The sequence below is a fragment of the Sorghum bicolor genome, chromosome 2, assembly GCF_000003195.3.
Source record: "Sorghum bicolor cultivar BTx623 chromosome 2, Sorghum_bicolor_NCBIv3, whole genome shotgun sequence".
In the NCBI taxonomy this organism is placed as follows: domain Eukaryota; kingdom Viridiplantae; phylum Streptophyta; class Magnoliopsida; order Poales; family Poaceae; genus Sorghum; species Sorghum bicolor.
Genome location: NC_012871.2, coordinates 62,552,853 through 62,564,827, shown reverse-complemented (window position 1 = coordinate 62,564,827; position 11,975 = coordinate 62,552,853). Strand labels below are relative to the sequence as shown.

Genomic DNA, 11,975 nt, shown 5'->3' with positions numbered 1-11,975 from the left:
TTAAAAAATGTTTAGTTTTTGGGTGAACGAAACAAGGCCTAAGTGGGCCGCCTAGCTGCTGGCTTACTGGTTGGACCGATAAGCCCAATTACGCCTGCAGCAGGCCTGATCATTTGGTTTCACTTTCACTTTCCTTACTAAAAAAAAGGGGGGGGGGGGGGGGGGGGGGGGGGGGGGAAGAGGTTTCATTTTCACACCAGTGACTGAGATTTTTTTTATAAATGTTATAATTTTGATTTTGATGGGCCTACGTAAAGCGATGGCAGCCAATTTATATCGCAGGCAATAGTACTTTTTTTGCTTGGTTTCCATGTGCTCGTTATCTTATCTTATCCTCGCTAGAAATTTCTCTCAACATGCAAGCTATCCACATTAACAATCTACTAAAATTTCTAATTGTAGCCAACTAACACATGTAATTATGATAGTCATCTCTTTATCTACTAACATACATTTAGTAGTTTATATTGATGTGTCAAATCATTTAACAAAATTAATTTAAGATAATTTTATTCATATAACTATAAATATAAATAGTATAATTTCTTTTAAATTATCTGAAACTCCCGCAGCAACGCACGGGGTACTCTTCTAGTACTCTTATAAAGCTAAACCCCACTACTTATTTCTCTCAACATGCAAGTTGTCCAACTAAATAACTCACTATCACACATAATTATGCAATTATATTGTCCACGTCAGTAAGTCGCTATATTTCTCTCAACATGCAAGCTGTCTAACTAAACAATGCACTATGACATAACTAAAATCCATTAGGGAGTGTTTGATTGGGGGTGTTAAAGTTTAACATGTATTGTAGCATTTTCGTCTTATTTGACAATTAGTGTCCAATTATAGACTAATTAGGCTTAAAAGATTCGTCTCGCAAATTACTCTCTAGCTGTGTTTTTAGTTTCGTAAATAGTTTATATTTAATACTCTATGCATATGTCTAAACATTCAATGTGACGGACAATAAACTTTACTGAGAACAACCAAACGGGCCTTAGCCATACAGTTATAATGTCTATATCAGCAAGACACATAAGTATTTTATTTATCCATGTCATCGTGCCACGTAATCCACCACATTTTCGCAGCAATGCATAAGGTATTCTCTTAGTTATTATTAAGACGCAAACCAAACAGGCGCAGAGCTCTGTTTTTTTTTTTCATCATAAGTTTTCCCACACAAGTACAACTTAAACATGCAGCTACTACTGATCAGTAGCTGGGTAGCACACACATTCGCTTGTAGTTATTTTTCTGAAGCCGGCCGCAGTGTCGATTTTACTCTTTGACAGCATAACACTCCTGCTTCAGATTCGATCGTCGCCTTGCGAAACTCAGATCCTACGAAATGAATAAACGGTCATCACAAACATGCATGTGAACTGATCGTCAAGCTAGCTATTAGCGACGTAATTAACTAATTAAGCAATGCGCGACGTAGTACGTACCGGTGATACTCGATCTCGACCTTGCCGGCGTCCGGGTTGGCGATGATGGCGAAGGCCTCCTGCGAGAGGTCGATGGTGCCCTGGCAGCCGGGGGAAGGGCAGAGGTCCACGATCTTGACGGTGACGGAGCGGCCGGTGCACGGGTGCGGCACGCCGGCGTTGGTGGCGCCCTTGCAGCTGACCACGTAGCGGTCGCCGCAGGCCTTGCCGCCGTTCCAGAAGACTTCGCTCGCCGCCGCGATCATCGTGCCCATGTCCTGGTTCCCGTAGCAAGCCGAAGCTGCACGCACGCACGTACGCAAACGATCGATGAGTGTGTGTGTGTGTGTGTGTGTGTGTGTGTGTGTGTGTGTGTGTGTGTGTGTGTGTGTGTGTATATATATATATATATATATATATATATATATATATATTTGCGAGATTAATTAATTAACTGACTGATCGATGAAGCAGCAGCTTAGTTGGGAGGGAGCAGGGACGTACGTGTGTAGCTTGGGGTGTAGTAAGTCGCGAGTCCTTTAGACCCCGCGACCAGGGACACCGTCGCAAGGACTAGCACCATAGCCAGAACAATGGAGGTCGTCGTTGCCTTTGGCTTCGCCATTGCCGCCATAACCGTCCACACGACGAGCTAGATCGGGTATATATGCTCGCCGGCCTGCTACTCGATCTCACTCAGGAAGAAGGTGTGCGACGAAACTACTGGGATCCACGGCGCCTTTTATAGGCAAGCTGCGGGGTCCCAGATGGGGCCGGCAAGCAGCGCCCATGTCTTGTTTACTTTTCTAAATATTTTGCAAAATGTTTTAGATTCTTCGTCACATCAAATCTTACGGCATATGCATTTAGCATTAAATATAGATAAAAAGATAACTAGTTACACAATTTACATGTAATTTACGACACGGATCTTTTGAGCCTAGTTAACTTATGATTGGATAATATTTATCAAATACAAACGAAAGTGCTACTGTTCATATTTTACAAAAATTTTGCAAGTAAATAAGGCCTAGCAAGAATATACTACTAGTACAAGTACTTACTCCTACATATACATGGGCTTTGTTTAGTTCCTAATTTTTTTAAAAAAATTTGTCACATAGAATCTTTAGACGCATGTATGCAATATTAAATATAGATAATAAAAATAATTAATTATATAATTTATATGTAATTTATGGTATGAATTTTTTGAGCCTAATAATTAGCTCATGGTTAAACAATAATTATCAAATATAAACGAAAGTATTACAAATCCGAAAGTTTTAGCGAACTAAACAAGGGCATAGAGTATGTATGTAAAAGATGCCAGTCCTGTCTCGCTAAGCTCCAAAGCGACGACATCCACATCGCTCTACACGTCGTCTCGTTACTTTCTCTGCGTGAAATCCTATACTCACGAGGCATGCATCCTCCGAATCCTCTAGTGGGCACTAAAATTAAGGCTGTGAGAGTGAGTGAGGTCTCTGTTCCAACCCTCGGGAGATGCGCGACCCGTTATCTCCCAAGGATGTTCTTCGAGCATGGCGCGCGGTACACGCGCGTGTCGTCGATCGTCACGGCTGGGCGGCAAGCTAGCTCTGGCCGGCTAGCTGATGGCGTCGTAACCTACTAACCTGTGCTTCCTGGTGCCTGCGAGTCCTCGCATCGCACGCCGGTTTGGCATCTCCGGCCGGCGTCTGGGGTTCGTGTGCCGTGTCCGGCCGGGACTGCGGACAAAGGAGCCGCCGCCCCGGCCCGTTTGTCTGATGACTGGACGAAAGTGAACGCCAGCTGCTCATGTGGTTCAGAGCAGCTTGATCGTGAAGAGACCTTACGGAAAATCTAAACCAACATCCCCCTAAATCTAGTATATACTAGCATATTTAAAACAATCCCTAATTTAGTTTGAATTACCATCGATGTCATTAATTATGAGAGATAATCTAAATTATCCCCTAAATTTATATCTACATTAACCACCACTTCCATATTGTTTATACCACTATAACAACTAGGGCTGCAGTAGAATGTGATCTCGGCTAATCCAAAGAATAATACATGAGATTAATTATTAATAAAATTTCTGGTCCACTGGATCTTCTAGGGTTCACCTCCTTGGTTCACAACGCATCTATAAATAAAAGAAAACGCCCTCGACAGCTCCATCCGCATGAAACAAATCACGTAAGCGGTCACTAAAGCATTAGAGGGTTTAGGAAGGTTGTCTCCCACGTCCATCTTGTCGAGGTCAACTTTGTGGCGTCTGAAAGCCGCCGCTACTCCGTGCGACCACAAGTTCATCGATAGAGGGCATCCTAGCCCTCAGTCGGTGAAACTACACCATCTACATCAACACCATCATATCTTAGAGGCACGGATGGCATCCATAGGCTCTAATTAGAATCTAAGATGTATTCTGCATAAGATTAAGTTAGTGATCATGTTTAGGCTAAGTTTTATTTCAATACTACAATCCATTCTTCTAATGTAAGTCAAAAAAGGAGAGAGTTTGATTGAAGTGTTCTTCTTAAATACAATGATACGTGCGCAAATTTTTTACGTATTCGAGAAAAAAGACAAAAGGAGAGTTTCGAATATAAGTATAGAGTTTCAATTAAAGTAGTATAGGTAAAATTGTTGCAGCAACTAATAAGATCAAAACTTGTAAGGGCAACCATCACTCATTTTAATTATATGCTTCATGGGCCATAACATGAGCCGATTTAACGTAAGCTATAAGCATGCCATAACACTTGCTGAAAAGACACAAATGTATGACACAAGTGGGATATACATAGTAATTGGTAAATCTATCCCAACCAGATAGAGATCATTGCATAAATGGATTAAGAGATAGAGGCAAAGGGAAGAGCTCAATCGAAGATGAAGAAGATAATAAAGAGGATGCACTTGGTTTTTAGTTTGAGGCTGTGGTGGACAGTGGCGGATCCATGGATGAAAGAGCCACCGGAGCCGCGCAGGGAAGCAGGGGCGAGTGGAGCATCAATTGGAGTCGGAGTCGGGCTAGTGTGGACGGAGAAACAAGATAAGATAGAGGGATATTCAATCTGGGTCATGTATTTTAAATCTAAGGGCCACAAAAACAAGTGGCAGTTGCCAAAGGGTGTTCGCTTAGTGGTTAGAGCACCTGAGTACACCCAGCAGGCCTAGATTCAACTCTACGTGGAAACGAATTTAAATAGATCTAGAATAAAAAGAAAATATAAAAAAATAGTTTAAAGCTTCCCCTACCGACTTAAACTTAAAACACTCAGTTGTTCCCTGGACACACTCTGACATGCAACTACAAAACTTTAGAATAAAAAGCGATGTAGTTTGCTCAATGCTCTATGCATTGTTGATCACAGTGTCACTCTAGTCTATAAGCCCCCGAGTGTATCTGAAATTCGTCGGAGTACATAGTTTAATTTGTAGGTATGTATGAGCTACCACATGTAGGTGAGAGTTTATACTTGTTTTAAGATCGACTTTGGTGAACTGGATTCATTGAAGAACTAGATGGCTCACTTGAATTTCTTTATCATTAGTATGACATCGCTGGCTCTCCAAAAATAATTTGGTTAATTCAAATCCAACATATTTAGTACTCTATTTAGAGTATGATAATTTCTTGGCCGATCTCTAGGTTTATTAATGTTGCACAAAATGTCAATCATGCACAACTACAATAGTGGAGGGTGCTTGGTAATATTCCATTCCTTGAAAGCCAGTGGATACTCATAAAACATATTAGATACATTTTAGTTTCAGAAAGAAGTACTACTTCCATATTTTTCTGATTTAAAATGATTTTGTTATGATTTTTTAAGTGTAAACAAGTTTTTACTAGTACTTAGAAAATACAAGCTTCTATACATATAGTATTGACAGTTCAGTGGTTAAAGGTTCCTCGTTTTTTAGTTCGGTCTCCAAAAACAAACGCATGTCTCCGATTATGGATTTCTCCTCCGTTATCCCGTATTTAAAATGGCATGCACATATATGTAGTCGGCCATGGAAAATTGGAATGAAACAGAGGCAAATAGAACAAACAAATACTAAATAATACTAACGCAATTAAGCATATATGCACTACATACTTCAAGCTTCTATAAAACGGGGAATAAAGTCTGATAAACCCATTCCATCAAGCCGGGAATAAACAGCCCTAAACTAGCATTACGCAAGCTCTTGGAATATGGCCCTCGTTGTCAATGAGAAGATGACAAGATTGCACGTATTTCGCTTGCATATCAATTGCAGTACTAGCTCTTCACTAGCTATACATATCGCACATCTACGTTTGATCGGCCTTGGCGTGGATTCATGGAGTGCCGGAGCCTTTTTCGGCTACGTGCACGGACGGCGCGGTGTTCCTGAACCTGAATCCCTTGATCATGGGCTTCACCTTCTCAGTGAGCTTCACTATGGCCAAGAAGAGCACCCTGTAGAGCACGACCATCCCGCACAGGATGCCGAGGTCGACCCACTTGCTGTATCCCATCTCCACCTGCCAGAAGTCCGTCAAGATCTGCCCGCCGGAGACGGTGGCGGCACCGCCGGCCTGGTTGTTGGGGAAGGTGAGGCCCAGGAACTCGTTCTTGTACAGCCCCTGGTTGGCGTACTTGTGGAAGGCGACGTAGTACATGGGGTAGCGCCAGACGGGCTTGGGCAGGTCGTTGGGGAGGCGGAAGAAGCCGCCGTTGAGCATCATGACGCCCTGGATGCCGGCGCCGGTGATGATGCCCATGAGGAAGTCCGGCACGGCGCTGGCCACGATCATCATGAGCCCCTCCACCACCATCATGGTCGTGAAGAGCACCAGCGCGAAGTAGGCGAAGTGGCCGAAGCTGCTCTGCAGGCCCACCAGGTAGTAGGCGATGGCGCCCGGCACCACGGAGATGAGCGCCAGGTACGGCGCCGCCGACACCGTGTTGGCGATCGTGAACGACGACGCGCCGTAGTGCCCGTTCAGCCTCTCCCGACCGAAGATCTTCATGTCCTCCACGAACGACGGGAAGCCGCCGATGGCCATGAACGTGAGGAAAGCCGCGACGAAATTGAGCAAGGAGCCACGAGCCTGCGGCAGATCGATCGAGCAGTTGTTTTTTTTTTTTCGGGATGAGCACTACCGCACAATAAGCCATATATACATGCAGAGTTACAGTGATGAACATTCATATAATTTTTACTCACCAGGATGGATCCATAGCTGTGGCCGATGTCGTAGAACACGGTGCCGACGCAGAGGCACAGCATGATGTAAATGGCGAAGCGCAGCCAGTAGTAGCCCAGGTCCCTGTACATGTTCACGAAGGACCTCTTGGTGAGCACCAAGGACTGCGTCAGGAAGCTCGTATGCCATTCCTTCTTCACCACTGCCCCTCCCTGCAAAAATGGCCATAAACTTGTAAATTTGGGCTCTGACGACGGTGCAGGAGCAGGAAATGTGCAACATGCAGGGCTTGGTAATGTAAACTCTCCTGCCCTCAAGCACATTTCTTCGTTTGTGTAATGCAGAATGCGATGTATGACTTACGTTTTCGCGTATGTCAGCTATCTGCCTCGTCACTTTTTCCATGTAGGCTGAGGCTTTGTACGAGTTCACCAGCGTGTCAATTGCTTCAGCAGTGGTCATTTTGATCTCTCCGTTCAGGCCTTCTTCGATATCCTGACAAACACAACAATGCGTACATGCATGGGCAAGTGAGTATGCAAAGGGGAAGCTTTCAGGTACGTACTAATCCCTAGCTAGAAGTCGTGTTATGTGGTGCTCACCTTGTCGAAGTCCTTGTTGATGGTCCTCAGGAAGTGGTCAGAAGGATTCATCAGTGATGGGCAGGGGAATCCACTCAGAGCAAAGAACTGCCAAAATTTAAATGCAAGCTGAGTAATTTGTAATCTGAAAGTGGCACCTATTATGTCTTAATTAATACTAAGGACTACTGTTCTTCCAGTATCAGTTTTGTACTCCAAGTCCTGAAAATCAACTGAGGTTTCAGACGATGTACGGCTTAACATTTTGGTGCATACAAAATAAACAAGCCACTATAATCATCTGACGTTATTTAATTTGAACAAGTAACTTTCAATCATTGACTACTGGCAGTTCAGCTTGCTCTAGCTTGCGAAGACACGCGTGTTTCCCTGCTAATAATGTCTTCGCCCTCCCTACTGGAAATTAACCGACTGACGACTGGCCATCAATTTGGAAATTATAGAGCTTATTCCCTTGAAAGTTTTTCAACGAGAAGGCTATTATTGTAGGAGGTTATCGATGACCTAATTCCTCCTGGTCTAGTCACGCCGAAACTAACTTAATTTGTTGTATGCGGACTTCTCTTGCGCAGTTGTTTACCTAATACAGTGTCAAGGTTTATAAAATAGACCACCTGTAATAATCACTATATCTATATATGCAGAGTTATCTGCAGTATGGTTTTTATCAGAAATTAAATATCGTCAAGCTGATATCACTGGAATTTAACTATGTGATCAATTTGGATATGTTCTGCAACTGTGTCCTTGCTGTTGACATTAACGTCGTAGGAGCATTGTTATTCAGACACAAGCTGACTCGTTGGCAACAAGTTCACACGCCTAACCAGTTGGGTCACTATCTGAGCGCAATAAATTTGATCCTTGCTTCTATTGACGAAAGCAGAGCTAGCCATAAATTTGTTCATACCAAAACGAATGTTCCCGTGATTAAATCCACATACTATTTCTACACGCTTCCTGCATGTCTATCGCCTCAAAATGGATAGGAGTTCAGTCGAAGTAAATTTTAGCAAAGCCGGCGGCGGTTAGCATTGCTGAATGGGTAGGATTTCAGTCAGAGTTCATTTTAGCTGCCGGGTTTAGGATTTAGGGTATGGCGATTGGCGATTTCCATCACAGCCGGACTTTATTTAGAAGGATATAGCTTTTCTGACTCAGTTTTTATTCAAAAACCTGAGCTGACACTTGTCTTTTTTTTCTTTCTTCGTCTAATAGAAATCGAAGGCAGCTAGCGGCGGCGACCAGGCTCCAGGCTGGACGCGGGAGGGAGGTGGTGGCACGAGCTCCAGCTTCCAGCTAGGCAGAGACAGAGAAGATTCGATCTGCAAGCGCCGTGTGATCGTTAATCGACGGCCTAGGCTGATGAAATGAGAAGCCGTTTGTCTATAGATAGCGGTCTCCTTCCAACTAGACGAGTGAATGCCTACAGGGACAGACAGTTGAAGCTTTGCAAGTTGCAGGTGAGAAACCGCCGACCAGCTAGCTAGCTTATTAGAGTACTATACAAGTCTACGATGCATGTCCAAACACGTACGTCGTCTGTCAGCCAGGCAGGCAGCCAATAGACATACTCCAATCCAAACTACTCCATCACGAGGAAATCTTTTTTTTTTTATTCCTATATAAACAACTGACGCACGATCAGCCGCCTTTGCCTTTTTTATATATGAAATAACAATTATATTAATATATGCAATTCACTGGAACCAGCCAAAAAAAAAAGTCAACAACCATGGATACGTTGTTCTAAAACACAGTATAATACTTACAAGTGTCTGTTAATTACGTACGGTACCTGGTTGGTCTCGGCGGCGGGGCCGAAGAAGACGGTCCTGCCGTAGGCGAGGAGGCAGAGTCCATGGAAGAGGCCGTAGACCTCGGTGGATGGCTGGTGCACGGCGGCGACCACGGTCATGCCTTCCCGCCGCGCGAGGCGCGCGATGCGGCCGACGACGTGGTACGACGCGGCGCTGTCGAGCCCGCTGGTGGGCTCGTCCAGGAACAGCAGCGCCGGGCGCGTGAGGATCTCCATGCAGATGCTCACGCGCCGCCGCTGCCCGCCGCTGATGCCCTTGTGCATCCACCCGCCGATCCGGGTGTCCGCCGCCGCCTCCAGCCCCATCTCCCGCAGCGTCTCCTCCGCGCGCTCCCGCTTCGCGGACGCCGCCATCGCGCTCGGCAGCTGGAGCTGTGCCGAGTAGTGCACCGCCTCCCGCACCGTCAGCGTCGTCATCAGCACGTCGTCCTGCGTCACGTACGCCTATATATATATATATATATACATATACGCAGTACACGTACATGTGCGTATCCGTCAGTCAGTAGATGCATTAGAGATTCGTGTACGCACACGCACCACGTGGTAGGGTAGGATCTCATCATGCACACTTACAGATGTCCCGTAGGCTAGCTTCTGCCTCCGGCCGTTGATCAGAATGTCTCCCTTCTGGCTCACGTTAGAACCCAGCCTTCCTGATGTGTATAAATAAAATGGGTATATGAGATTAATTAATTAATTAATTAATGATTTAGGAGTATAAGATTCACGTGGGTGTATTATGATCTCCACGTTGGTATTGGTTTGTACGTAGCGTACGTACCTGCCAAAGCATCTAGAAGGGTGGACTTGCCGCAGCCGGACGGGCCCATGATGGCGAGCACCTCGCCGGGGCGGGCGTACCCGTTGAGGCCGCAGAGGATGGGCACGCGGCCGCCCTTGCCGCCGGCCGCAGACACCCACAGGTCCTCCCAGGATATCACCACGCCTTCGTCGGTCCGGCGCAGCGACTTCTCGCGGGCCACGGGGCCGTCGACGCCAACGCCGCCGCTACCACCGGTGCCGTTCGCCGCCGCCTGCAGCACGCTGATCTCCAGCGACGGCTGGGGCAACGGGAACGGGAACGAGCGGCCGCTGCCGAAGGGGAACGCCGACCCGTCGGTGCTGCGCATGGACCCTCCGAACGCCGAGCCGTCCGCGTCGACCTCGTCGCCGCCGCCGCCGCCCTCCTCGTGGGCCTGCTGGCGCCGCGGCGGGCTCGGCGTCCATCTCGGCACGTTTGGGAGGTGCTGCTGCTGCTGCTGCCCGGACGCCATGTTCAAATGCTTCGCCGGCCGGCGCGCGCGTGGGATGTTGAGCTTGCTAGCTAGCGAAGACTGGAACAGTTGGCGCCCTGGCCCCTGCTGGAGCAAAAGCTCGTGTTGTGCTTGCTTACTTGTGCTGTGGGCGTGCGATGAAGGGTGGTGGCGAAGCTGGGGCTGTGCTTAAATAGGCCAGGGATCGGAGCATCCAACTATCCAAGCGCCGGTAAACCAGGGCCGGCACCGCTTAAAATTTGCTAGATTGCATTGGATGACCTCGGAAATCTGGGGAGCCGCCGGTCAAACTGAGCTTTTGAGCGGCCTTCCTGGTATGGCACCGTGTTGTCCTCTGGTGCCAACGTACTACTACAGTACCTGCCTTCGTTGAACACAGATTTAAAAGATTTTTTCTTAGATAACGGAATTAACAAAAGAAATGGAAATAGTACTATGTAAGGTGAAAAGTCAACGCGTTAGCCATGTAATTTGGCCAGCATGTCATGTTATTGTCAACGATATTTGCAATTCAGATGCCACTACATATGCATAGCAATGCACGTCCGTGTGTATTCTACAGTAGAGTTTCAACTTCCGTTGGTGTAGCCGTCGGCGGCAAAGGCAAAAGGCCCTGTATTTACTCCCTTCGTCCCAATACAGTAGGTATCTTTGTAATTCTACTAGAACATATACTTTGTGATAAAATAAATGACATATGTAACTTTCTATAATTTCTATATTGAGGTTGGTGATGATAGACATGTGAAGATTACCTTCTTAGTCTGAATTAAAACGTTTTTTCACGTAGAATCTCTTATGATTTAAAAGAAATTTTGAATGTGTACATACCTTGTATACTTTAGGACGGAGGAAGTATGATCCATCTCTTTTATTTTTTAATAGTTCTACGTGAATTTGTGTTAAAATTTTCCTTAAATTAATATACGGTCTGATTCTGACAGCTGGCTCGAAGCAAGTGTGTGCGCAATTGTCAAGTTCTTGTTGAGGGCCCTAATTATCAATGTTACTGTACGTATAAAGAAACAAAGGGTACAGTCGTCGGATGTGAACAGACGTGACCCGTATTCTATCTGACCACCTGAAATTGCAGCTTGCAGCTGTTTTATATTTTGTATGTAAAGAACGTATATATACGTTGATATGTGCTTTCATCTGAAGTATGAGTACAGTGTTTTATATGTTTTTTGACGGAACTGGAGGGATTTGCATCCTACAGGAATTTTATTAAAATGAATTAAAAATACAAAGGAGCCGGCAAAGAAAAAAGGGAGAGGGGGTCAGCCGGAAGCAGGACTAGGCAACAAAGGAGGAGAAGAAAATAAAAGCTAACACAGAGAGACCAAGCTAAGATAAACTTGCTATCCATTGATTGAGACCTTGGAAGGACCTTCGTCTTATTCTCAGAACCAAAAGCTGAAGTTCAGCCCTGAAGAAATCTTTGGCTGATTGAAAGCTTGGGTTTATTTGTCGAAAGATGTTGTCATTTCTTATCTTCCAGATTGCCCATGACATTAAGATAATGATTTCCATGAAGAAGGGAACTTGAAGCTGCGCCTTGAAGCTTTCCAAAATTTGAAAAGGGCTTAAGCTTTGATCCACTTGAACATTGATCCAGGCCCAGCATTGAATGGCAAATGGACAGACTAAAAAGAGATG

The 11,975-nt window shown here is 45.4% G+C and overlaps 2 protein-coding genes across 2 annotated transcripts; both read right to left on the bottom strand.

The window, feature by feature from the left end:
* On the bottom strand, positions 1,288-2,125 carry LOC8083268 (EG45-like domain containing protein). The gene is made up of 3 exons (XM_021454965.1): positions 1,944-2,125; positions 1,461-1,740; positions 1,288-1,353 (listed from the first exon to the last, which is right to left on the bottom strand). The coding sequence occupies exons 1-3, from the start codon at positions 2,071-2,073 to the stop codon at positions 1,347-1,349; spliced, it is 417 nt and encodes a 138-aa protein (XP_021310640.1). The 5' UTR covers positions 2,074-2,125; the 3' UTR covers positions 1,288-1,346.
* LOC8083267 (ABC transporter G family member 11) lies at positions 5,486-10,565 on the bottom strand. The gene is made up of 7 exons (XM_021452402.1): positions 9,824-10,565; positions 9,616-9,695; positions 9,019-9,483; positions 7,221-7,307; positions 6,982-7,113; positions 6,639-6,830; positions 5,486-6,522 (listed from the first exon to the last, which is right to left on the bottom strand). The coding sequence occupies exons 1-7, from the start codon at positions 10,314-10,316 to the stop codon at positions 5,767-5,769; spliced, it is 2,205 nt and encodes a 734-aa protein (XP_021308077.1). The 5' UTR covers positions 10,317-10,565; the 3' UTR covers positions 5,486-5,766.